At 39.2% G+C, this 27385-nt stretch overlaps 1 protein-coding gene across 1 annotated transcript in view; it reads right to left on the bottom strand.

The window, feature by feature from the left end:
* The window catches only part of REC114 (REC114 meiotic recombination protein), a gene marked incomplete at both ends in the record, with an annotated part of 113109 nt that extends 92291 nt beyond the window's left edge, over positions 1-20818 (bottom strand). The window contains one exon of the mRNA XM_079699367.1: positions 20660-20818. Within this exon, the coding sequence (XP_079555493.1) occupies positions 20660-20818 (159 nt within the window). The remainder of the gene's footprint in view (positions 1-20659) is intronic.
* Between the last annotated feature and the right edge of the window lie 6567 nt (positions 20819-27385).

Below are 27385 nucleotides of genomic sequence, written 5' to 3'. Positions count from 1 at the left end.
ATGAAATTTTTATGAAAATATTCCATCATTTAGGGGAGGAAAGTGTTAAAAATTATCCATTTTGGGTTTCATATGTTCTAGGCACATCACTGAACATAATAAATAAGTAAATTATCTAGTATATAAGAAAGTGCTAGGAGCTAGGGAAAAAACAAAGCAGGGTAAGGGGAATGGGAGTGTAAAGACAGGACATGAATGTTAAAATATAAATAGGGTGGTCAGCATGGGCATCACTGAGGTGAGGCTTGAGCAAAGACTTGATGGCATGGCAAGGTTACTAGGTATCTCATGGGAAGGATACCAGGTACCTGGGAATTCCACAGTTACTATTTTTCATATATTTGTTGCAATATTTCATCTACAAGATCTTTATGGTATGCTCAGTTTGAAAATGTCTAATTTAAGACTTCCAAGAGGTTCAAGAAAAAATGTAATTTGATTGCATCCCTGCAGTCTTCCCTTCCTAAATCCAATCCAAATACCAATTACCTTTCCTTGAGCAGTTATTAAAATCAGCATCCAAGTGGGCCAGAAGGGTGGGTTGAAGTCTCAGGATCCAGATGAAAAGAGCTGAGTTTTCCCCCTGGATGAGAATGGAGGCCCTGGCCTAAGCAAGTAGCCCTAGGGCAAAGGCAGGAATGCCCCAGTTCTTGGGAGAGAGCCTAACCTGTAGAAACTGGTCATCCCCCCCAACCCCCAAGAAGACCAGCCTGTGTATTCTGAAATTCCTACTGGACTCCCAGCCTCTAAGGAGTCATAGTGGAGCTGGGAAACTTACTTAGCTGAGTCCTTTCTACTCCTCTACAGAAGACCTAGAAGCCTGAGACTCATGTACCTCCCAACACTTAACACTTAAGGTATGTTGGACTTGAACCCCAAAAGTAAGAAGAGGCCTAAGTTAGATAAAGGAAAACGACAACATACCAAATAGGCTAAAGTGATAAAGAACAAACAGAAAACCCAGAACAGGTGGCTCCTAGCAGAACAAAACTGCCAGAGGAGATCAACATCAGCTTGAGCCAAAAAATAATAACAATAATAATAATTATTGTTATTATTTTAGTTCTTTTTTTAATATTTATTTATTTATGTTCCTTATTTTTTTTTGGCTGCGTCGGGTCTTAGTTGCGGCATACGGGATCTTTGTTGAGGCACGCGGGATCTTTCTCGTTACGGTGTGGTCTGTTGGGGTTTCTCTCTAGTTGCGGGGCACCGGCTTCTCTCCAGTTGTGGCATGCGAGTTTTCTCTCTCTAGTTGTGGCGCACAGGCTCCAGGACACATGGGCTCTGTAGTTTGTGGCACGCGGGCTCTCTCGTTGAGGCACGCGAGCTAAGTAGTTGTGGCACGTGGGCTTAGTTGCCTCGCGGCGTGTGGGATCTTAGTTCCCCAACCAGGGATGGAACCTGCGTCCCCTGCGTTGGAAGGCAGATTCTCTACCACTGGACCACCAAGGAAGTCCCAATAATAATTATTATTAGAACATTTAAGGAGACTTGGAACTAAAAACATATAAAAATTCAATAGCTTAACTGAAGAACTGGAGACCATATTAATGGTCTGAAAGATCACGTAGGAGAAATATTCAGAAACACAGAGCATAACTACAAAGAAGAAATCATGTGTACAAGATAATGTGAAGCAAAGACTCAGCCCCAGGAGAACAAATGTAAACAGGAGCTAAAGTGGAAGGGGAGAAACAGAGCAAAGGCAATGATTAAACAGATAGCAGAACAACTATTCCACAACTGCAGAGATGAGACAGAAGATGGAAAGATTCGAGTTCCAGGCTTTGATGGGGGGGAGGAGGGAATCAACAACTAGACACACCCTAATAAAATTTCTAAATTTAAAGAATAAAGATATTAAAAGCTTCCAGTCTTAAAAAAAAGTCACTCTCCAACACCAGAAGATTCTGGAGAACAAACTCATTTTCTTTTTTTTAGTAAATGAAGGCAAAGAATCAAGCATTCATCTTACCTCTCCTATACAAACTGACCTCCAGGTAAACTCTAGTGGATATGAGGAAATCTTTCTTTACTTTTGTGAAGAATATAAAATATTTTATATTCCAGATAATAAATTAAGAAAAATGATAAAATTAGAATATCAACATTTTTGCAATTCCTAATCAATTAATGGCTCTAGGCATTGTGCTTCAATAGCGGCAACTCCCCGGAAAGATAAATAGGCATTACACACTTCCAATGGGAAGAAGACTAAACCACCTACTAAGTAGTCTGGCCAAAAAACCCCAAAAACAAAAACAAAAAACTCAGCCTGAACTTGATCAAGTCTCTAGATTCAGTTATCAATTCACAAGAAATACAGAGGACAAAGGATCACATTAACTGCACCACAGAAATGCAGTCAGCAAAATCATACTGTCAGAAATTCTTCAGAACTCGGTTTCTTCAGCGAATAAACTGCAAGGAAGGAAGAGAGGTGGATCACATAGAAGAAACCTTAAAGAATAAAAGAAATACTAATCAATCACCCACGTGTGGTCCTGTTTCGAAGAATTATGAAACTTATGAGACTATTAGAAATTTGAGCACTGACTATTTGATGATATTAAGGAATATTTTAGGGTGAAAATGATATTACGATTGTTTTTTTAAGTTCTTATCTTTTAGAGATACCAACTGAAACAGCTGATGAAATGGTATGATGGCTGTGATTTGCTTCAAAATAACATGATGGACATGGATAGGGTAGCAACGAAGCCAGATTGGCCATGAGTTGGTAATTGTTGAAGCTGCTGATATGTACATGTGGGTTTACCGTATGTTCCGTCTACCTTTATTATATAGAAATTCAAGCATAATCAAAAAGTTTTACATGAGGCTTTTTTGTTGACTAAGTAGAAGCAAGGGTAAAAAAAAGCATTCAGCTTACTACAAAGGATGCTACATGAAATATCCTAACTCTTCTGAGAAATTCCAAACATCATAATGCCTAATATAATCCAAGAAGCTGAGAAAAAAATTACTTATTTCTGGCTCTTGGGAAATATATATATATATTTTTTTCTTTTTTTTAATTTTTTTTTTTTTTTGCCGTACGTGGGCCTCTCACCAATGTGGCCTCTCCCGCCGCGGAGCACAGGCTCCAGACGCGCAGGCTCAGTGGCCATGGCTCAGGGGCCCAGCCGCTCCACGGCATGCGGGATCTTCCCGGACCGGGGCACGAACCCGTGTCCCCTGCATTGGCAGGCGGACTCTCAACCACTGTGCCACCAGGGAAGCCCGGGAAATATATGTAATGAGTGATAATTTAGCATTTTACTGGAATGTTCACATTAGCACAATATAAAAAACTCAAAAAAGTTACTTTTAACGACAAAGTCTTCAAAGAAAAAGATTATTTTAAGGTGTCATAACATATACCACGTTCATATCTTCTTTCTAGTTGCTAACCTAAATGTTGCTTAAGATTTAAGTCATCAAAACAGTACTATGGTACTGGCAAAAGAATAGACACATAAACCAATGGAACAGAATAGAGAACCCAGAAATAAACCCATGTATATACAAATCAACTAATATTTGACAAGGGAGCCAAGAATATTCAATGGAGAAGAGACAGTCTCTTCAATAAATGGTACTGGGAAAATTGGATATTCACATGCAAAAGAATGAAACTAGATCCCTATCTTACATCACTCACAAATTTAACTCAAAATGAATGAAAGACTTAAATGTAAGACTTGATACCATAAAACTTCTAGAAGAAAACAAAGGGAAAAAGCTCCCTGACAATGGTCTCAGCAATGATTTTTTTTTGGATATAACACCTAAAGCACAAGCAACAAAAGCAAAAATAAACAAGCAGACTACATCAAACCAACAAGCTTCTGCACATCAAAGGAAATGATCAACAAAATGAAAAGCCAAGCTATGGAATGGATAAAAATATTTGCAAACCACCTATCTTATATGGGGTTAATATTCAAAAAATATAAGGAACTCATACAAATCAACAGCAAAAATCAAATAATCCAATTTAAAAATGGGCAAAGGACCTAAAAAGACATATTTCTAAAGAACATGTTCAAATGGCCAACAGGTACATGAAATGGTGCTCAACATCACTAATCATCAGAGAAATACAAATCTAAACCACAATGTGATATCATCTCACGTTTGTCAGAATGGCTATTAACAAAAAGACAAGAGGTAACAAGTGCCAGTAAGGATGTAGAGAAAAGGGAACCCTTGTGCACTGCTGGTGGAATGTAAACTGGTACAGCCACTATGGAAAACAGTATTGAGTTTCCTAAAAAAGAGTTAAAAGTAGAACTACCATATGGCCCAGCAATTCCACTTCTGGGTATACATCAGAAGAAAATAAAATCACTATTTCAAAGAGATACCTGTACCCCCATGTTCACCGCAGCATTATTTACAATAGCCAAGACAGGGAAATAATCTAAGTGTCCATCAACAGATGAATGAATAAAGAAAATATGGTATGTATACACACACACACACACACACACAAACACACAATGGAATATTATTGGACCATTAAAAAAAACAAGGAAATCTTGCCATTTGTGACAACATGAATGAACCGTGAGAGCATTATGCTAAGCGAAATAAGTCAGAGAAAAACAAATACTGGATGATCTCACTCATATGTGGAATTAAGAAAAAACAAATTCATAGCAACAGGACAGATTGGTGGAAAACAGAGGCAGGGGTGGGCAAAATGGGTGGAGGTGGTCAAAAGGTACAAACTTCCAGTTATATGATAAATAAGTTCTGGAGATGTAACGTACAACATCATGACTATAGCTAACAATATTGTATTGTATATTTGAAAGTTGCTGACAGTAGATTTTAAAAGTTATCACAAGGGAAAAAAAATTTGTAACTATGTGAGGTGACGGATGGTTAACTAATTGTGGCAATCATTTTGCAATATATACATTTATCAAATCATTATGTTGTACGTTTTAAACTTATATAATGTCAAACATCAATTATACCTCAATAAAACTGGGGAAAGATTTACATCAACCTGAGCTCTGGCTATTGTAGTATTTTGCCATCAACACAGTAGCACACACTGAGATACAGAGCCTGCCTATCACAAGCTTATACAAGCACAGCTTTTCAGGCACAGCTTATACACTGGTTAAATGATCAGAGAGCCTTCTATTTTATATTCATGTATTTGTGCAAGACTGTATGTACTATAGGACTAATCTAAAATTAATTAGGAAAAAGGTTAAAAGAAATATATGAAAATATAGAAAAGTATTTCAAATGTACTTACCTTAAAGTAACTTATACCTACATGAAAGGCTAAAATAGTGTTACTTGTCAGATATGACAAATTATGTCAAAACTTGAGTTTTTTCCTGCTTTTAAGACACCTCAGAAAGTGTCAGCACTCTATATATTGGCCCAAATTGCTGATTTATGCATCATAAAATATGAAAAATGTGCAAAATTGTTAAGTAGGCTATTAGCTGCCTCCTCACTTACTCCTGGTAGCTAAAGAGCCTCATAAATTATTTCAACAAACTTGTAGGACATATTATGCTAATGAAAGTGGCCCTGCTACATACCCATTACCAAACTGTAAAATTCAGTATTTTGCTTTTGATGTTTCACAGAAATGCAAAGTGTTAACAGTAACAATAATAATAAACACAATTATAAGAGCATAACACCCAAAGTAGAAAAAAAAAAAGTAATTATATATACCTGGGGAATCTGTTCTTTCTTTAGAATCTAAAAATATCATCTCATGCATCAGAGCATGAGATGTGATTCTCCTTCTTTTACCACATATACCCAAATAAGATTAATAATCGTGAAATTATCTAATCCTTTTAAACCTAGCTATTGGAGTTAACTTGATCACCTTGATTAGTAGCCATAAGCAAAATATATTTACTCAAAATACCTCCCATGCAACAGAGGAATAAGTTCTTTGTGCCCTGATTACCAATCAAGGCCCCTCTGGTTATTGTTCTTTCTATAAAACACAGTCCTAGGACATTTCTCCAATACGTTTAAAAATCTCCCAAACTAATAAATCCTATGAAAATCACCAAGTATACCAGAAAGTGGTACCTCCCATTGGCACACCTACTCTAGGTCACTGCAACTCTCATACCTGCCACCTGCCTTGCTATCTTCATAGTCACTCTCTTCTATTTATTCACAAACAAGGTTCACTTACGCCCATAACAGTTCCAATATCCAAACTATATTTCTAAATCTGAGTTCAAGAAACACTCTAATTTATTTCTCGGATGCCATGTAGTCATTTTTTAGGTGAAAAGCACCCTAGATTCCAAATGAGCAGGTACTTGAGCTTAATTGGCTAGATCTTCCAATGGTGATGCCTTAATCACCTCTAAACAGAGCCCTGAATAGTGTCCAGCACACGGTAGGCAGGGAACAAATCTTAAACATGAATGAATTTTAATTTTCTAAGGCCTCATTTTAAAATATAACTTCTTAGACTCCTTCAACAACTAAACTGAAAACAAAAACTTCACTATATTTGTCTAGAGAAATTCTACCTTAAATCATGTTATGCAAACAACGCATAGCCTCTATGAAAACTATGTCTGTTACACAATAAAATGAACCTTTTGTTTACTGAAGGAGAAAAGAATTGGAAATGTGTATTTATAATCTGGTGCTTTGGAAAAAAAATTTTGTCATAGGAAAAAAAATGTTAGAACATCTGTTAGAAGGTTCTTCCTCAAAAACCTAAGCAATCTACAATATGTCACTGTATGTGACATATAATTCAATTAAACATAACCACAATTATAAAAATTATTTCTGTATCAGTCAGGTGTAGGCTAGAGTATGCTGTAGAAATTAACAACCCCCCAAAGCAAAGGTTTTATTTCTCACTCACACTACCTATGCATCCTCCTTCTACCTGTCTTCCCACTCTACCTCACACTGCCCATCTTTCTCACAATAGGACCTAAGCTGACAGAGCAGCAGATACCTGCAACACTGTAGCAAAGAGAAAGATGACAATGAATCATACACTGGCTCCTAAAGCTCCTGTCCATCACATAGGTCATTTCTGCTCACATTTCACTGGCCAAAACCAGTCACATGACACACAACTTCAAAGAGGCCAGGGATATGCAATCTTAGTATATCTGGTGAACAACACCAATGACTACTACTTTAAAAAAGACATTATCTGGAATCAGATGGATTTAGGATCAAATCCTTGTTTTGCAACTTGGAAGTATACTTAAAAATAAAAAATAGTAATAACTACCTTATAGGGTCATCAGAAAGATTAAATGACATAATGCAAAATCAGATACTTACCAGAATACCTGACCTTGATTCATTCATTCAATAAATATTTGGGGGATATCTGCCAATCACCATTCTAGGTACTGACATACAGTAATTATGTACTAAATAAGTTTTTTTGTTTGTTGCTATTGTTATTAGAAATGCCTTTTGAGTTCCAACCAGGGCCCCCAGGAATAAGCCTTCATTTCTTAGCAGTCTCCAGATTCAGAAGAGACTTGTTCTCTTGTTCTCCAATAACCATTTTCTTTCTTATATGGTAATAGAACCCCTGATTTTTAGCTGGACACATGATCTCGTGGAATTCAGACTACATATGCCAGCTGTCCATACAGTTAAGATGACCACAGCTCTAAGTTCTGACTACAGGAGGAGGTGTCATGGGGCAACTTACCAGAAACTTCCTTAGGGGACAGCAGGTGTGAATCTTTTGTCTACTTCTTCATCCTTTCCTCCACCAGGCTGTCTAGAATATCAGTTCTATCTTGGACTATGAGACCATGGCCGTGCATGGCAAAGGAACAAAATAGAAGGATCCTCATTTCCTGACACTGTGGAGTGTCATACCAGCCCTGTACTGTTATGTGAATAATAAACTTGCGTCTTATTTAATCCACTGTTATTTTGCATTTTCTATTATTCAGAGTCAATCTTAATCCTAATCAATAGAGCAACATAACCTGTTAACTCTTTAAAAAAGCAAGCTGCATGAAAGAATAGTAACTCTTGACACCTGTACATCTTCATAAGAGAAGATACCACTGTTGGTAGCAGCAGTGTACAGCAGAATGGCTTGAGAAAGACAAGACTTTTAGAATCAGTTCTTCCACTCCTATGTAAACCTTTGGCAAGCTATTTAACCTAGCCAGGCATAAGCTTCTTGTATATAAAATGGTAATTAGATCTAAATAGAGCTATTAAATGTGAGAATTAGTGTGAAGAGGTTTATGAAAATACTTCATAAATTATAAATCATTAAATAGTATCAGTATTACTTTGTCAATTGTTCCCTCTCCCCACCTTTCCTTCAGAATTGGGGCATGAAGACAGATTGCAGTACATAAGAATCACCTAGACAGTCACCCTCAGAGATCCTGATTCATTAGGTCTAGCACAAGAACCATGAATCTGCATCTTCAACAAGCACCCCCAAGGGACTGTTGAAAGTAGCCTGCCTACTACACTTTGAGAAACACGACTCTAGTGATCAGACCCTACATATTATTGTAATCCTGTGCTCAAGTGCCCCAATATTTTAAGACTGTGATGAAACACAAGGACAGTTCCATAGCTTCTCCAGTGCCTAGCTAAATGCCAAGTACCAAATAGATAATTTAATAATTTTTGTTGAATTGATGAACTGAAGTGGAAAATGACAAAATGGGACTGAATTAAATGACCCACTATAGACTTCCACTTCTGGCCAACATAATGTAACAGGGACCAAACTTGCCTTCCTGCCTGAAACAGCTAAAAACTTGACAAATTAGAGGAAACAACAGTTTTCAAGACACTGGATATCAAGTAATAAAGGACATGATTCCTGAGAAATAACAAGAAACAATGGAGGTGAGCTTTACCGTTGCCCTAGTTACTTCTTGGGGAAAGTTTCCAGGCCAAAGTACAAGGAGAAGGAGCATAGAACCTGGTGAGTTGTCCCTGAGTAGAGGGGAGAGAGCTGCCAAGTCCAGGTACGTCAGAGTGGCTAGAGTTTGCAAGCCAGAATACCGGAGAAGAGAGAGCTGTACCAAGAGAGACCCCTCCTCAAATCTTCAGCATACAAACGTTTGAGCAAATGACCAGAGGCTGGGCAAAAAACCACCTGAAAGGACTTAAAGGAACAATCCTGAGCGCTTACACAGGGCAGGGAATAGGGTCTGTTCTTATCAGCCAGAGTGAGAAACCTCATAATTTAAGGACACTGGGTAGAGTAAGTATGTTGAAGAATTTTGCCTCAGGAGTGGGAAAAAATGATCCCTAGATCAAATGCTGCTCTGGTCCCACCTGACAAAGCTCAAGCAAGACTTGAAAGGATTAAACTGTTTCCAAATAACTTATCCCAGCAAAAAGCTCAAGAATATTTATAGGAATCCAAAAATATCCTGCACCCAACAGGGTAAAATTCACATCAGGCATCCAATCAAAAATTACCAGGTATGCAAAAAAGAACTACTACTTCACTATTTTCAAAAATAATTTTCTTGGGCTTTTACTGAATCTTAAATTTTCCTTAAAAAAACCCCTACAATCATTTTTATCATTTTCACCCTGTGTGTTAATCTCAAAAGTCCTCATCTACATAACTGAACTGCTATTCCCCAAATGAAATATTAACACTTCTAAGACAAACAGCATAGTGGTTAAAGGAACAAGCTTTAGAGGCATGAAAAACAGGGTCTGAATTCTCTCTTAACTTATCTGTGTTCCTGGGCAAGCCACTGAACCTCTCTGAGTTTTAGTTCCCTTATCTATAAAAGGGGATAATAATATTTACTTCATAGGGCTGCTATAAGAAATATCCTGAAGTAAACAATAAATAGTAGCTATCACATCATAATTAGCACACTATCGTAAGAAAAGTTCAGAAAAGTTACCACACACTCAGACATTTACTGAGCACCTATCATATGCTAGGTAATATGTAGGCACAAGGAATATAAAGAAAAAAAGGACACTGTTAAGAGGACCCAAAGTATATCTTATGTTGAATCTGCATTTAACAGTTCAAGCACAAACTTCATTTTGTATTTCTTAATTTCTAAGTAGGGCAATTATTTTAAGTTCCTTCTATAAAAATTAAAGGACTTTTTTCCCTTTGAAAGGAAAAAATAAGAAGTTGTCAGGTTCAACCAATTAGGGCATGTCTGAGAAATCCTTGGAATCTGAAAAACGTGGTAAAACTTTAATTGAAAAGCAATCTGCAGGGGTACATTCAAGATGGCAGAGGAGTAAGACATGGAGATCACCTTCCTCCCCACAAATACATCAAAACTACATCTACATGTGGAACAACTCCTACAGAACAACTACTGAACACTGGCAGAAGACCTCAGACTTCCCAAAAGATGCCCTCAGGCGATCTACATGCAGAGGTGGGGCTAAATCCAAAGCTAAACCCCAGGAGCTGTGTGAACAAGAAGAGAAAGGGAAATTTCTCCCAGCAGCCTCAGAAGCAGTGCATTAATTCTCCACAATCAACTTGATGTACCCTGCATCTCTGAAATACCTCAACAGACAACTAATCATCCCAAAACTGAGGCGGTGGACTTTGGGAGCAACTGTAGACTTGGGGTTTGCTTTCTGCATCTAACTTGTTTCTGGTTTTATGTTTATTTTAGTTTAGTATCTAGAGCTTATTATCATTGGTAGATTTGTTTATTGATTTGGTTGCTCTCTTCCTTTTTTAATTGTTTTTACATATATATTTTTTTCTCTTTTTGTGAGTGTGTATGTGTATGCTTCTTTGTGTGATTTTGTCTGTATAGCTTTGCTTTTGCCATTTAACCTAGGGTTCTTACTGTCCGTTTTTTGCTTTTGTTTTTCTTTTTTGTTTAGTATAGTTTTTAACGCTTTTATCATTCGTGGATTTGTTTTTTGGTTTGGTTGCTCTCTTCTCTATTTATTACTTTTCTATTTTTAATAAGTTTTTTCTATTTTAATAACTTTATTTTATTCCCTCCCTCCCTCCCTCTCTCCTTCTCTCTCTCCCTCTCTCTCTCTCTCCCTCTCTCTCGGTTTCTCTCTTTTTCTCCATTTTCTTCTGAGCCACGTGGCTGACAGGGTCTTGGTGCTCTGCCCGGGTATCAGGCTTCAGCCTCTGAGGTGGAAGAACCGAGTTCAGGACATTGGTCCACCAGAGACCTCCCGGCCCCACACAATATCAAACGGCGAAAGCTCGCCCAGAGATCTCCATCTCAATGCTAAGACCCAGCTCCACTCAATGACCAGCAAGCTACAGTGCTGGACACCCTATGCCAAACAACTAGCAAGACAGGAACACAAACCCACCCATTAGCAGAGAGGCTGCCTAAAATCATAATAAGTTCACAGACACCCCAAAACACACCACCGGACGTGGTCCTGTCCACCAGAAAGACAAGATCCAGCCTCATCCACCAGAACACAGGCACCAGTCCCCTCCACCAGGAAGCCTACACAACCCACTGAACCAACCTTAGCCACTGGGGAGCAGACACCAAAAACAACAGGAACTACGAACCTGGAGCCTGCAAAAAGGAGACCCCAAACATAGTAAGTTAAGCAAAATGAGAAGACACAGAAACACACAGAGTAAATAGGCAGTCTACCTGAAAAAGAATTCAGAGTAATGATAGTAAAGATGATCCAAAATCTTCAAATAGAATGGAGAAAATACAAGAAACATTTAACAAGGACCTAGAAGAACCAAAGAGCAAACAAACTATGATGAACAACACAATAAATGAAATTAAAAATTCTCTAGAAGGAATCAGTAGCAGAATAACTGAGGCAGAAGAACAGATAAGTGACCTGGAAGATAAAATAGTGGAAATAACTACCATAGAGCAGAATAAAGAAAAAAGAATGAAAAGAATTGAGGACCATCTCAGAGACCTCTGGGACAACATTAAACACACCAACATTCGAATTATAGGGGTCCCAGAAGAAGAAAAGAAAAAAAAGGGACTGAGAAAATATTTGAAGAGATTACAGTTGAAAACTTCCCTAAAATGGGTAAGGAAAAAGTCAGTCACGTCCAGGAAGCACAGAGTCCCATACAGGATAAATCCAAGGAGAAACACGTCAAGACACATATTAATCAAACTATCAAAAATTAAATACAAAGAAAAAATATTAAAAGCAATAAGGGAAAAGCAACAATTAACATACAAGGGAATTCCCATAAGGTTAACGGCTGATCTTTCAGCAGAAACTCTGCAAGCCAGAAGGGAGTGGCATGACATATTTAAAGTGATGAAAGGGAAAAAGCTACAACCAATATTACTCTACCCAGCAAGGATCTCATTCAGATTCAACAGAGAAATTAAAACCTTTACAGACAAGCAAAAGCTAAGAGAATTCAGCACCACCAAACCAGCTCTACAACAAATGCTAAAGGAACTTCTCTAGGCAGGAAACACAAGACAAGGAAAAGACTTACAATAACAAATCCAAAACAATTAAGAAAATGGTAATAGGAACATACATATCGATAACTACCTTAAATGTAAATGGATTAAATGCTCCAACCAAAAGACATAGACTAGCTGAATGGATACAAAAACAAGACGTGTACATACGTTGTCTACAAGAGACCCACTTCAGACTTAGGGATACATACAGACTGAAAGTGAGGGGATGGAAAAAGATATTCCATGCAAATGGAAATCAAAAGAAAGCTGGACTAGCAATTCTCATATCAGACAAAATAGACTTTAAATTAAACACTACTACAGGAGACAAAGAAGGACACTATATAATGATCAAGGGATCAATCCAAGAAAAAGATATAACCATTGTAAATATTTCTGTACCCAACAAAGGAGCACCTCAATACATAAGGCAAATGCCATAAAAGGGGGAACTGACAGTAACACAATAATAGTAGGGGACTTTAACACCCCACTTTCACCAATGGACAGATCATCCAAAATGAAAATAAATAAGGAAACACAAGCTTTAAATGATACATTAAACAAGATGAACTTAACTGATATTTATAGGCCATTCCATCCAAAAACAGCAGATTATACTTTTTTTCAAGTGCTCATGGAACATTCTCCAGGATAGATCATATATTGGGTCACAAATCTAGCCCTGGTAAATTTAAGAAAACTGAAATCGTATCAAGTATCTTTTCTGACCACAACGCTATGAGACTGGATATCAATTACATGAAAAAATCTGTAAAAAATACAAACACACGGAGGCTAAACAATACACAACTAAATAACCAAGAGATCACTGAAGAACTCAAAGAGGAAATCAAAAAATACTTAGAAACAAATGACAATGAAAACACAATGACACAAAACCTATGGGATGCAGCAAAAGCAGTTCTAAGAGGGAAGTTTATAGCAATACAATCCTACCTCAAGAAACAAACATCTCAAATAAACAACCTAACCTTACACCTAAAGCAATTAGAGAAAGAAGAACAAAAAGACCCCAAAGTTAGCAGAAGGAAAGAAATCATAAAGATCAGATCAGCAATAAATGAAAAAGAAATGAAGGAAAACAACAGCAAAGATCAATAAAACTGAAAGCTGGTTCTTTCAGAAGAGAAACAAAACTGATAAAGCATTAGCCAGACTCATCAAGAAAAAAAGGAAGAAGACTCAAATCAGTAGAATTAGAAGTGAAAAAGGAGAAGTAATAACTGACACTGCAGAAACACAAAGGATCATGAGAGATTACTACAAGCAACTCTATGCCAATAAAATGGACAACCTGGAAGAAATGGACAAATTCTTAGAAATGCACAACCTTCTGAGACTGAACCAGGAAGAAACAGAAAATATAAACAGACCAATCACAAACACTGAAATTAAGACTGTGAATAAAAATCTTCCAACAAACAAAAGCCCAGGACCAGATGGCTTCACAGGCAAATTCTATCAAACATTTAGAGAAGGGCTAACACCTATCTTTCTCAAACTCTTCCAAAATATAGCGGAGGGAGGAATACTCCCAAACTCATTCTATGAGGCCACCATCACCCTGATACCAAAACCAGACAAAGATGTCACAAAGAAAGAAAACTACAGGCCAGTATCACTGATGAACATAGATGCAAAAATCCTCAACAAAATACTAGCAAACAGAATCCAACAGCACATTAAAAGGATCATACACCATGATCAAGGATCATACTCCATGATCAATTATCCTGGGATAAACCCCAGTGGGGGTTTATCCCAGGAATGCAAGGATTTTTCAATACATGCAAATCAATCAATGTGATAAACCATATTAACAAATTGAAGGAAAAAAGCCATGATCATCTCAATAGATGCAGAAAAAGCTTTTGACAAAATTCAACACCCTTTAATGATAAAAACCCTCCAGAAAGTAGGCATAGAGGGAACTTTCCTCAATATAATAAAGGCCATATATGACAAACCCACAGCCAATATCATTTTCAATGGTGAAAAACTGAAACCATTTCCTCTAAGGTCAGGAAGAAGACAAGGTTGTACACTCTCACCACTCTTATTCAACATAGTTTTGGAACTTTTAGCCACAGCAATCAGAGAATAAAAAGAAATAAAAGGAATCCAAATCGGAAAAGAAGAAGTAAAGCTGTCACTGTTTGCAGATGACATGATACTATACATAGTGAATCCTAAAGATGCTACCAGAAAGCTACTAGAGCTAATCAATGAATTTGGTAAAGTAGCAGGATACAAAATTAATGCACAGAAATCTCTGGCATTCTTATACATTATTTTTCCTAATGATGAAAAATCTGAAAGAGAAATTAAGGAACACTCCCATTTACCACTGCAACAAAAAGAATAAAATACCTAGGAATAAACCTACCTAAGGAGACAGAAGAACTGTATGCAGAAAACTATAAGACACTGATGAAATAAATTAAAGATGATACAAACAGATGGAGAGATATACCACGTTCTTGGATTGGAAGAATCAACATTGTGAAAATGACTATACTACCCAAAGCAATCTACAGATTCAATGCAATCCCTATCAAACCACCAATGGCATTTTTCACAGAACTAGAACAAAAAATTTCACAATTTGTATAGACACACAAAAGACCCCGAATAGCCAAAGCAATCCTGAGGAAGAAAAACAGAGCTGGAGGAGTCAGGCTCCCAGACTTCAGACCATACTACAAAGCTACAGTAATCAAGACAATATGGTACTGGCACAAAAACAGAAATATAGATCAGTGGAACAGGATAGAAAGCCCAGAGATAAACCAATGCACAAAAAAGGTTCACCTTATCTTTGATAAAGCAGGCAAGAATACACAATGGAGAAAAGACAGCCTCTTCAATAAGTGGTGCTGGGAAAACTGGACAGCTACATGTAAAAGAATGAAATTAGAGCACCTGCTAACACCATACACAAAAATAAACTCAAAATGGATTAAAGACCTAAATGTAAGGCCAGACACTATAAAACTCTTAGAGGAAAACATAAGCAGAACACTCTGTGACATAAATCACAGCAAGATCCTTTTTGACCCACCTCCTAGAGAAATGGAAATAAAAACAAAAATAAACAAGTGGGACCTAATGAAACTTAAAAGCTTTTGCACAGCAAAGGAAACCATAAACAAGACGAAAAGACAACCCTCAGAATGGGAGAAAATATTTGCAAATTAAGCAACTGACAAAGGATTAATCTCCCAAATTTACAAGCAGCTCATGCAGCTCAATATCAAAAAAACAAACAACCCAATCCAAAAATGGGTGGAAGACCTAAATAAACATTTCTCTAAAGAAAATATACAGACTGCCAACAAACACATGAAAGGATGCTCAACATCACTAATCAATAGAGAAATGCAAATCAAAACTACAATGAGGTATCACCTCACACCAGTCAGAATGGCCATCATCAAAAAATCTACAAACAATAAATGCTGGAGAGGGTGTGAAGAAAAGGGAACCCTCTTGCACTGTTGGTGGGAATGTAAACTGATACAGCCACTATGGAGAACAGTATGGAGATTCCTTAAAAAACTAAAAATAGAACTATCATACAACCCAGCAATCCCACTACTGGGCATATACCCTGAGAAAACCATAATTCAGAAAGAGTCATGTACCACAATGTTCATTGCAGCTCTATTTTTTTTGTTTGTTTGTTTTTTGCGGTACGCAGGCCTCTCACTGTTGTGGCCTCTCCCATTGCGTGGGCCTCTCACTGTTGTGGCCTCTCCCGTTGCAGAGCACAGGCTCCAGATGTGCAGGCTCAGCAGCCATGGCTCACGGGCCTAGCCGCTCCACGGCATGTGGGATCTTCCCAGACCGGGGCACGAACCTGAGTCCCCTGCATCGGCAGGCGGACTCTCAACCACCGCGCCACCAGGGAAGCCCCTGCTGCTCTATTTACAATACCCAGGATATGGAAGCAACCTTAGTGTCCACTGACAGATGAATGGATAAAGAAGATGTGGCACATATATACAATGGAATATTACTCAGCCATAAAAAGAAACAAAACTGAGTTATTTGTAGTGAGGTGGATGGACCTAGAGTCTGTCATATAGAGTGAAGGAAGTCAGAAAGAGAAAAACAAATACCGTATGCTAACACATATATATGGAATCTAAAAAGAAAAAAGTTCTGAAGAACCTAGGGGCAGGACCAGAATAAAGACGCAGACGTTGAGAATGGACTTGATGACACGGGGAGGGGAAGGGTAAGCTGGGATGAAGTGAGAGAGTGGCATGGACATATATACACTATCAAATGTAAAGTAGATAGCTAGTGGGAAGCAGCCATATGGCACAGGGAGATCAGCTCGGTGCTCTGTGTCCACCTAGAGGGGTGAGATAGGGAGGGTGGGAGGGAGATGCAAGAGGGAGGAGATATGGGGATGTATGTATATATAGCTGATTCACTTTGTTATACAGCAGAAACTAACACACTATTGTAAAGCTATTATACTCTAATAAAGATGTTTAAAAAATAAATAAAATAAAAGCAACCTGCAATTAACATCACCTTTCAAAATTATTCTCAAATTAGTAAACTAAATTACATGCAGCCATAAAATACATAAAATGGACCAATCTGTTATGATAATCCTTCCAGAAAGGCTGGGCTAACAGATGTAAGGAATTAAAATCAAGTTCAAGATGTATTTCATTTGCTCATTCCACTTAAATGACAAATGGTTTAAATATTAACCCTATTAATAAAATGTTTGCATATTTATTATGAATCTGATTGCCTTACCTCATGACTCCACAAATTCATTTTATTAATTTTACTATAGGGCTGCCCATTTCATTCAAGGTCTTCTACACTCTTGCCTCGCAAAGTCTGGTCCTTGGACCAACAGCATCAGCATCACCTGGAAGCTGGTTAGAACTACAGAATTTCACTGCCCGTACCAGATCTACTAAGTCAGAATTTGCATTTTTCAAAAATATCCCCAAGTGATTTCCATGCATATTGACATCTGAGTAGCACAGTTCTAAACTGTTGATTTTTTTTCACACTTTTTTTTTCTTACAGTATTACAAAAAGTGTATTTGCTTCCAAATTGTGGTTAACTTATCTACAGAAACTTTTCATAATAATTCAATTCAGACAAATAAATCAATATATACATTCCATAGTCTATATACAAGATGTCTTAGACTTGACCTTACCTCTCAACTAGAACTTCAAGTCTTAGAAGTACTAGACTTGTTGTACCATTCATTTTTTCTCTTTAGTCAACATTTTTGCCTTAGCGTGTAGCCACTGTGATGAAAGTCTTCTCTGTAATTAAACAACTATATAGAACAGTACCAGGAAATCAGATTCTCCCCACAATTTCAGGAAAAAATGAAAAAACTCAAAATAGATTTCAAGGTTGAACTTAAAAGTCCCCTAAAGAAAAAAAAGCCCAGAATGACTCTATTCTCCACAATAATATATTTTTATGCTTTACCTAACACATATTTTTTTACTGCAGGTACCACATATTTTTAAAATGAGAAATTCACATGGGACTTAGTGAAGCTCTTTAGATGGCTCATCTTTTATCATTACTATTGCACAATAGTCACAGAACTCATAAAATAGAACAAATCCTGTTTTCTCTTTCGTTTTTCCCTCCCAAAATGACAGACCTGGGCTGAAACTGATCACAGCAGGTAGGATGGTTCGGCACAGATTCAAAGGAAGGTACAAATGTTCAGTTTTCAAAAGCACTGCAAAAGACAAACCTCATCGCTTGTCACTGTAGCTGTGGCTTTATGCCAAACATCAGAAAACTGTTGAAAAGTGCCGCTCCTTATAAGCAATTATGAAGAGCTTTGCAAAGAAAAGGGAAAAAAAGTAATAACAGTTTCTTAGGATGGTCAATGTCCCTGGCCTCTGGGTTGCAATACAGGAATCTAATAGTTACCCAGTTGCATCTGAGGCCATGCATCCAACAAAGATGCCTGAGGTGAAAGGGTTTAAAGGGTGTTAAGAGAAGGTATCAAGGAACCTGTTGGGCAGTTTCAAAAATTAATTATGTCCTCAAACATTCCCAGTTTTTTTTTTTACAAGATCCTATTACAGATTAGTCATTCTTCAATTTAACTCTTTATTCACCCCATTTTGCATCTGCAGCCTATACAATTTCTCAGGATACCGTGTTCCACAAGAGTACAACTAAGTATTTAATGCCTTTTTTAATGGTCTTAGCTCTAATAGTCTAGATTTGGTGAACAATTCATTATGCCCCATCTCTACTCACATTCACAGCCAAGTCTCTCAGAAGAGGTGTCCACGCACATTGGCCACACTTCCTCACCTACTAGTCACTCTTCAGCCCACCCCTATCTGACTTCCACCCCCTTCACTCCACTGAAACTTCTCTTGGTAAAGACCATTAAGGACCTTCATGTTGTTAAATCCAATGGACACCCCTTAGTCGTCATTATCCTTCACTCTGCGGCATTATTCAACAAAGTTAATTGTTCTCTCCCTCTTGAAGTAACTTTTTGTAGCTTTGATAGACCTGCTTTCTCATGGGTACCTCCCAACTCTCTGTCCCTTGCCAATCTTCTTTAGGAAGTCGGTCCCCTCCTGACCTACCTTGGGGCTTGGTCCTGGAATCTTGTATCATCTCATAACTATAAATGTCACCTTCGTGTTGATGACACATTTACATCTCCAGCCCAGATGTTTCTTCTGAGTCTAGACCAGCATACCCAACTACCCATTCAATATCCCCACTTGGATGCTGCATAAACACACTGAAACCCAATACATCTGAAACTGAAGTCTTGGATCTTTCCTTCACTGTTCCTCCTCCAATGTTTCCCAACCCAGTTGATCCTGCCAGAAACACAAAAGTTCTTTACTCTCACCACTTATACCTAATCAATCTCCAAGTCCTGTCATTTTGGCCTCCAAAATATAGCTTTAACATGCCCGGTCTCCCCATCACTACTGCCATCCTCCCTCCCCATCCTCCCACCGCTGCCCTCCCGTCTAAGTCATTACCATCTCTTGCCTGCCACACTAAAAAAGCATTCTATGTGATCTTCCTGACTCTACTCATATTCCTCTCCAATTCTATCTCCACACTTCAACCAGAGTGAACTTTCAAAGATGAAAATGCTCCAACTTAAAATCCTTCAGTGGCTTCCTATTGGTTTTAGAACACTGTTCACAAGGCATCTGCCTACCTCTCTAGACAACCTCATTCCATGTTATCAGTCTCCTTGTTCTCTAAGCACCAGCCTTACTCTTTCTGTCTGCACATTACACATGCTGAGGTTTTCCAGGTGCAGGGCCTCTGCACACGTTGCATCCTCTACCTGGAATAATTGTTCTCTTTCTTTTACTTTTCTCCTACCCGCTGCTGCCCAAACCACACCAACATATACACACATGCACAATCCAAAACCCCAGGGTCCACATCCAATAGTCAAGCCAGACCAAAAGGAACTGAATGATCAGCCACCCATGGGAATAAAACATATCACCAGGACAAAAAAAGAGGATAATATCAGTAAACCCTTACATAACTCTATATGAGGCACTGTTTCAGGTGATTTATATATATTAACTTAATCAGTGCTCACAGCAATCTTACCAAGTAGATACTATTATTATCCCTATTTTAAGATAAGGTAAATAAGGTACAGAGAGAATAAGTAACTTAACCAAGGTCACAGAAATTCAGTGGCAAAGCTAGGATTCAAATTTAGTTCTTCTTCTGTGTGACTCTTGGCTGCCTGAAGAAAGACAACTTGATTAAAGACTATTCAACCCTCCCTTCCACATAAGGGATGTGAAACTAGTTTACATAATTATACTGCATCTGCATAAATACTATGTCCTCCACTAGACTAAAAACAAACGAGGGTAGGGATCATTTATACCTTGTTCACTGATATACATCCCCGAGCACCCTGAATAAAATCTAACACATAACTGACGCTCAGTAAATATCTGTCGAATGTATGAATGTTTACCACTCCCTTGCATAACTATTTTGAGAATGCACTGGGTTCCAATCATTATACGTATTTCCTACGTTAGCTGTCGTTTAACCGCCCCTATCAGTCCTCTCCTTCTGTCGGGGTGGCTCTCGGCACGACACTCCGGTACCAGGCCACAGCCTCCCCTCCCTCCCCGCGGGGGGTGAGAGTCTCCCGGCCCTTCCCGCCCTCAGGCCTCACCTTCCATGTTGTGGAAGAGGCTGTGCCAGCTTCCTGGACAGGCCCAGGCAGCTCTCCAGTGCCCGAGGGCATGAAGCGGCCATACCGCTGCAGAGGCCACTGTGCCGCACCTTCTCCCGGGAGCCCGAAGCCCGCGTGCTCTTTTCCCGCCTCCGCCATGTTCGGCTTCCTGGCTAGCGCAGCCGCAGCTCGCTGGTGCCTGCCAATCGGCTCAACTAGCCAATCGGCTCAACTAACCAATCAGGAAGCGAGGTGACCCAAGGCCCACCCTCCCCAAGAGTAGAAGCCAATGGACAAGCCCCAGAGACTCGAACGAGAAGCGTGGTGAGGAGGAGCGGGGTGGGGCAGTTGGAGGGGAGTAGGGGTTGGGGGCGGTGCTCTTTGCGTTAAAGGCGTAGCTGTGGACTTACGGCGTCTTCTCGTCGTGGTGGACAAAGTGAGGATGGTAACTTCCATCTTGAAGTGGGGCTGTGACGCTTGTAAATGGTAGTTGGTCTTGCCTTTGCTTCGTTCGGGCCCTCCCCTTCCCTCAGGCAGCCCAGGTCATTGTCCTGCCGCTCTGAGACCTTTGAGAAAACTGGCCGACTCCCTGTGACTTCTACGTGCTGGGACTAGGCTGGCTCTTCGAGGCTGTTGAAAACACAAGTGTGTTTTCCTTCCTCACAGAAGACTTTCAGGTGACAGTGGCGCTGCTCACCTGAACCCCACCGCAGCACAACCCCAGTTCCACCCACCATTCAGGAAGTAGGGTTATTTCCTCATCATCCTGCAGCCCACTAGACATATTCCCTCCAGACGGGCAAGTTCTCTTTTAAAGAAGGTAGAGAGTGGGTGGGATGTTGCCGACAGTGAAAGGTGTGCCTCAATCAAAAGCAGGTGCAACTCAGTGACAGGCCTGAGTGATTTATAATCAACAAAGCACTTCTACATCTGTTATTTCATTTGTCCTCTCAATAACCTTGTGGTAAATTAAAGAAGCAAAACCGAGATTATTACCCCCGTTGAATAGATGGAGGCAAAATAATGTCCTGAGAGTAGAAGCAATTTGTATAAGGTTACACAGCCGGAGTAGAACTGTGGACTCTGCAATCTCTCCATGTGTCCACCCCACTTGCAAAGAATTTGGGTATCTGTCCAGTTTGTGTCAGATCAGAAGCATTGTGTATGGAAGCTATGTTAACCAAACTAATAGAGTTAAAATGTAAACAATTTTTAAAACCATGCATTTCAAAGGGTACTAAAATGTATAGACAATGGTTGGAGAAGTGGTAATTTATTAACTCAACAAAGCACCATTAAATATCTACAGTATATAACTATGTTAGTCACCACAGGGGTTATGGAAATGGATAAGGCAGCATCTATCCTTCTAGGACCTCAGGATCTAATAAAAAAGACAAAGAGAGGTACCTATGATACCCGACAGTTAATGCCAAGTGAAAGGTGCTCTAAGGATCCAGATAGGGTAAAAGTCCACAAACAGGAATGGCAGTGACATTTCAGTCCTAACGTGAAAGGTGAGAAAAAGCATCCCAAGGGAAGATGGAAGAAATTGGTATTCCAAATGGAGGGCAAGTTGAGGAGGAGAGTTGCAGAGATGAGGATAGTGACATAACCAGCCAGAATGCAAGGGATTTTAAGGAAGATGAGGCTACAAAGGTGAGTTAGGCAGAAGAGCACTGAACAGCAGCTAAGGAGAGTGAATTTTACTTGGTAGATGGTGAGGAGCATGGAAAATTGGCATAGGGGAGTGACACTATCATAATGGTGGTCCAGGCAGACTAATCTTTGAGGGACATGTAGAATAAATTGCATTCAAGACAAGGGATATATTTTAGTTATCTTTCCATTAGTCCAGTAGAGCTTGAAGGGGTCAGATTTTAGAAATGACTTCTGAAGGTCCTTAAATGACACAGTAGTACTGTATTTAATATAGTAGTAAATGGTTAGAAACTTGGTTTGAATCCCAATTCCAGCACTTGCCAGCTGTGTGACCTTGGGATGTCACTTAACTTCTCTGTGAAACAGGGTTAGCAAATACCCACCTTACAGGGTCCTAGGGAGGATAAAATAAGATCATATGTGGGAAAATTCTTGGTAAATTACAAAGCAGTACACTGTGGGTACTTTCTATTTGCAGGGTTAAAGTGACTTTCCGTGGGCTCCCTATCGGCAGGAGGATGGGAATGGGAGCCTGACATTCGGTCTCAGAGGCGCTCACCTTCCAGGTCCAGGGCTGCGGATGCTGTCAGAACCCTTCACAGGAGCAGATGGTGCTCACAGTTGGGACCCTGTCAGTGCCCAAGGACACCCAGGGTCCTGCTGGGCTCCCACCTGCAAGCTCCCTTCCTAGACAGTGCTCAAGCTTCTGGGGCCACCAACGTCTGCCAAGAACAGATCATGTCTGCAAAGGGAGATTAAAGCCACAGCTCAGTGCACAGAGGCTCTTAAAAACCTATGATATTAACAAATGTGACTTGAGTGTTCAAGAGGTCCCAGACACTGTACAAGGTGCCGGGGATATAGTAGATGACAAAACAGATGTGGCTACTGCCCTCCTGAAGCATATGATCTAGTGTCTGGGGGCGAGATGGGGAGGTAGACAGAACATTGAGCAAATTACTCCATGTTTTTAATGGCCATTGTGTTTTCTTTGTTAAAGATAAATCTGTAATATTAAGGTGTAGTTTTATACAATAAAAAACACAGGTCTTATATGTTCGATTAGACAAGTTTTGACCCTATATACATTCATGTAACCACCATCCAAACAAGATACAGAACATTTCCAAAAGCCCCAAGTTCCCTTAGGATTGCCTCCTTCCAGTCAGTCTCCAACTCCCAAGGGCAACCATTTGTTTGATTTTAACCACTGTAGATTAGCTTTCCTGTTTCTGGACTTAATATATATATATATAAAACCATACAGAATATGCTCTTTTATATCTGCTTCTTTTTGTTCAGTGTTATTTTGTCTTTTAGCTTCATCCATGTTGTTGTATGTACCAGTAGTTCATTCCTTTTTAGTGATGAATAAGCATTCTATTGTGTGATTATATCATGATCTGTTCCTCACCTGTTGATGGGCATTTGAGTTGTTTTCTGTTTGTTTGGCTTTTTAAGCTGTTATGAACATTTTTCTGTACCAGTCTTTTTTGTAGAGATGTGCTGTCATTTATCTTCAATAAATATTGAGTGAAATTGCTAGTTTCTAGAGCTAGATATGTTTAACCCTATAAAAACTTCCAGAGAGTTCTCCATAGTGGTTGTACCATTTTGTACTCCTACCAGCAAAATATGAGAGTTCCAGCTGTCCTTGCTGACATTTGTATTGTCCAGTCCTTTCAGTTTTAGCAACTCTAGTGGATATATAGTGGTATCTCATTGTGGTTTTAATTTGCATTTCCCTGATAATGAATAATGTTGAGCCCCATTTCAAATGGCTTACTGGCCATTTGTGTATTTTATTTCATGAAGCTTCTGTTCAAAACTTTTGCCATTACTGATTTGTAGGAGTTCTTTACATATTCTAAATACAAGTTTTTTGTCAGATATATGTATTGAAAATATTCTTCCCATTCTATTGCCTTTTCATTTCTTTAATAATGTTTTCCAAAGAGCAGAAGTATTTAATTCTGAATGAAGTCCAATTTATTAATTTTTCAGTGTTTCTTTTAGCGCTTTTTTTTTGTCCTACCTAAGAAACCCCTGCATACTCTAAGGTTGTACACATATTCTACTATGCTTTCTTCTAGAAACTTAATAGTTCTATCTTTTACATATGATCCTCCTTGCATTAAATTGTTTGTATAAAGTGAAGTAAGAATTAAGGTTCATTTTCTTATATGGATATAAAATTAATATTACACAGGAACAGCCCTCAACCAATGGCTGATGGAAATTGGCATATACATACCCCAATTTCCTGACTCCTCAAGTGGACAACTCTGAGATTTGTGTAATACCCCATTCCCCAGAGTTCACCCGTGGGATCAGGCTCTAGTTACCCATGATGTAACTTGCTTGGTGATGATTCTTTTTTGGCTAACTTCTCTTCCCTCTCTCCCTCCCCTACCAGTGTTGCCTGAGATCACTTCTCAAATAAATTACGTGCACTTGAATTTTTGTCTCAGGGTCTGCTTCTGGGGGAACCCAAACTAAGACAGGGACAAACAAGGCAGACAGTTCCCTGCCTTCATATATTTAGCTATAATATAGTCACATGCAAAGAAGATGGTACAAAAGGCAGTAAGAGGAGGGAAAAGTCACTCTCACATCCAAAGCAGACCTTCCAATGCCTTGCTGACCAGCAGCAGTAGGACAACAGCATTTGTGATCAGGACTAATGAATAACAGGTGACAATGAGCTACTCCATCCCCCTCTTAGGAGACTGTTACCAGCTTTTTAAAACCTAGCCCCAAAGTATAAAAAAATGGTCATTTATTTCACTGAACATTTTTTGATCCCAAATCCTTTTACTGTGTAACTCTATTTTGCAGGTGGCACAAATGACAGAGAGATGCTGGTTTCATGAGTAGTCAGCATAATCGTTGGAGGCAGGTTGCAGGGCTGGTTTTGGAATCCTCACACGTCTCTTTCAAAGCAGGCCAGGGACCCCATCCAACCCCTCTCCCTAGGATGTTGAGTCAGCAAAGGAAATGATCACTTCAGTCTCCTTGGGTCTCCTAGATGATAGAGAAATATGCACCCTTACTTCGCCTGCCATGTCCCTCAGCAACAGCTCTGGGGACCACACAGTGATTGGAAACTGCAGGGCACTGCTGGCGGCTGTGGGGTTTCCCAGAAAAGCCCTGTTTGCATAAGTCAAGCCAGGTGAGGTGTCTCCATGATGTCAGACCTGGGGATGCTGTGTAAGAAAGGGATGTTTCCATGGAACTCTACACTCACTTCTAGAAAGCAATTATTTTCAAGTTTCTGCTCTGTTTCTTTCGCAGGCAAAAACTAACTGCTCCATTTCAGGTAATTGAAGGGATTTCCATGTGACTGAGCACAGACAATTCCAACCTGTCCACAGGCTGCTGGTCACTGGCACAACATGAAGAGAGATTAATACAGACTTTTTCCACTTGTTAAACACACAGAGAATACTAATCAGCTAGTAAAATGTTTGCCTTCTGGTAGATTTGGGGGCACATTTTACCAAGGTGGATTAGAGTCAGAAATAGGGACTTTAAGCAAACGCTAAAGAAAGACCATGAACTCATACCTTCAAGGGAGGGATTATATTTTACTTATGTTGGAATCCAGAGTTCCTGGCACATGGTAGGTCCTCAATTATTTTTTTTAAAAGATTGCAAATTTTAATATGGAAGAGTGAAATGGATAACATAAAAATCATTTTGAGGGTATAAAGGGCTGACACAGGGAGGTGGTTAATCACCCTTTCTTATCTTTATCTCCACACAAGTTAGAACAAGAAGAAACATCTTCAGCCATATCATAAAGAACTGAAGCTAAAGCTGAGGAAGAAATTTTTGTATCTCAAAATCTTAATCTCAGAGCTGTATATTCAGGAAATATATAACCCTGAAGCCTACAAATATATAGTCAAATACCAGAGCATAGACAGGAAGACCCCCTTGAAGTCTCTTCCAATTTGATGCATCACTTATTCCATCATTTGTTGCCTGACCCAGGAGAAGTCATTTAACCCACCTCTGTAGAGTGAGGCTGCGATATTTACAATTTACCCCTCAGAGGACAGATGAGAACATCGTAAAGAAAACGCTTTGTGCCGGAGGGTGACTCAGCAGAAGCATTTTTGAGCTTAGTTGTTGAGAATATTTTGAATATATGAGCCTGCAGCCATTGCAACTGCACCTCCAGCAGATGGTAGGTTAGGACTGGCAGAAGCTGGGAGGTCAAAATTTTAGGGGGACCCCAGGGAATGGTCAGGGCTGCTTGCACTGTTTTCTCATGCCAAAGACTGCAGCCCTGAGTGCATCACAATATGTTTCCAAATGAAAATCCTTTCCCCAGGGGATCATTCTAACAATAAATTGAGAGACCAGGAGAAAGAGTGATTTTTTTTTTTAGTGGCCATGTGAGTTCAGCAAATTTGTTCATTCCTTTATTCAGCAAGCATTTGTTGGGCTTACTCTGTGCCAGACACTAAGCAAGGTAACAGAGAAACAAATCTGAATAGGACACAGCTCTTCTCTTGAAAATGCTTATAGTCTGGTAGAGGGACAGACCCAAAAACAACTAATTTGCAGTGTAATGTGGACGATGCTCACTAAAGGTACAGACCAGGTATTTTGTTGGTGCAAAGTAGGAGTGATACATTCAAAAAGGATCAGTAGGGAAGGTGTGCAGAAGGGTGGAGACTCTTTTTTGTCTTGTGGTAAAATTCACATAACATAAAATTCATGATTTTAACCATTTTAGTGTACAATCAGTGGCATTTAGGACATTTACAATGTTGTGAAACCATCACCACTATCTAGTTCTGGAACATTTTCATCACCCCAAATGGAAACAGCATACCCAGGAGCAGTCATTCCCCATTTTCTCCTCCCCCAGTTCCTGGAAGCCATTAGTCTGCTTTCCATCTCTATGGATTTGCCTGTTCTGGATATTTCATATAAATGGAATCATACAATAGACAGCCTTTCATGTTTGGCTTCTTTTGCTTAGCATAATGTTTACAAGATTCATCCATGTGAATAGCATGTATCGTCGGTACTTCATTCTTTTTAATGGTT

Source organism: Hyperoodon ampullatus (genome assembly GCF_949752795.1).
Source record: "Hyperoodon ampullatus genome assembly, chromosome: 3".
Classification (NCBI taxonomy): Eukaryota; Metazoa; Chordata; class Mammalia; order Artiodactyla; family Ziphiidae; genus Hyperoodon; species Hyperoodon ampullatus.
This window is presented reverse-complemented; position numbering and strand designations above follow the sequence as displayed.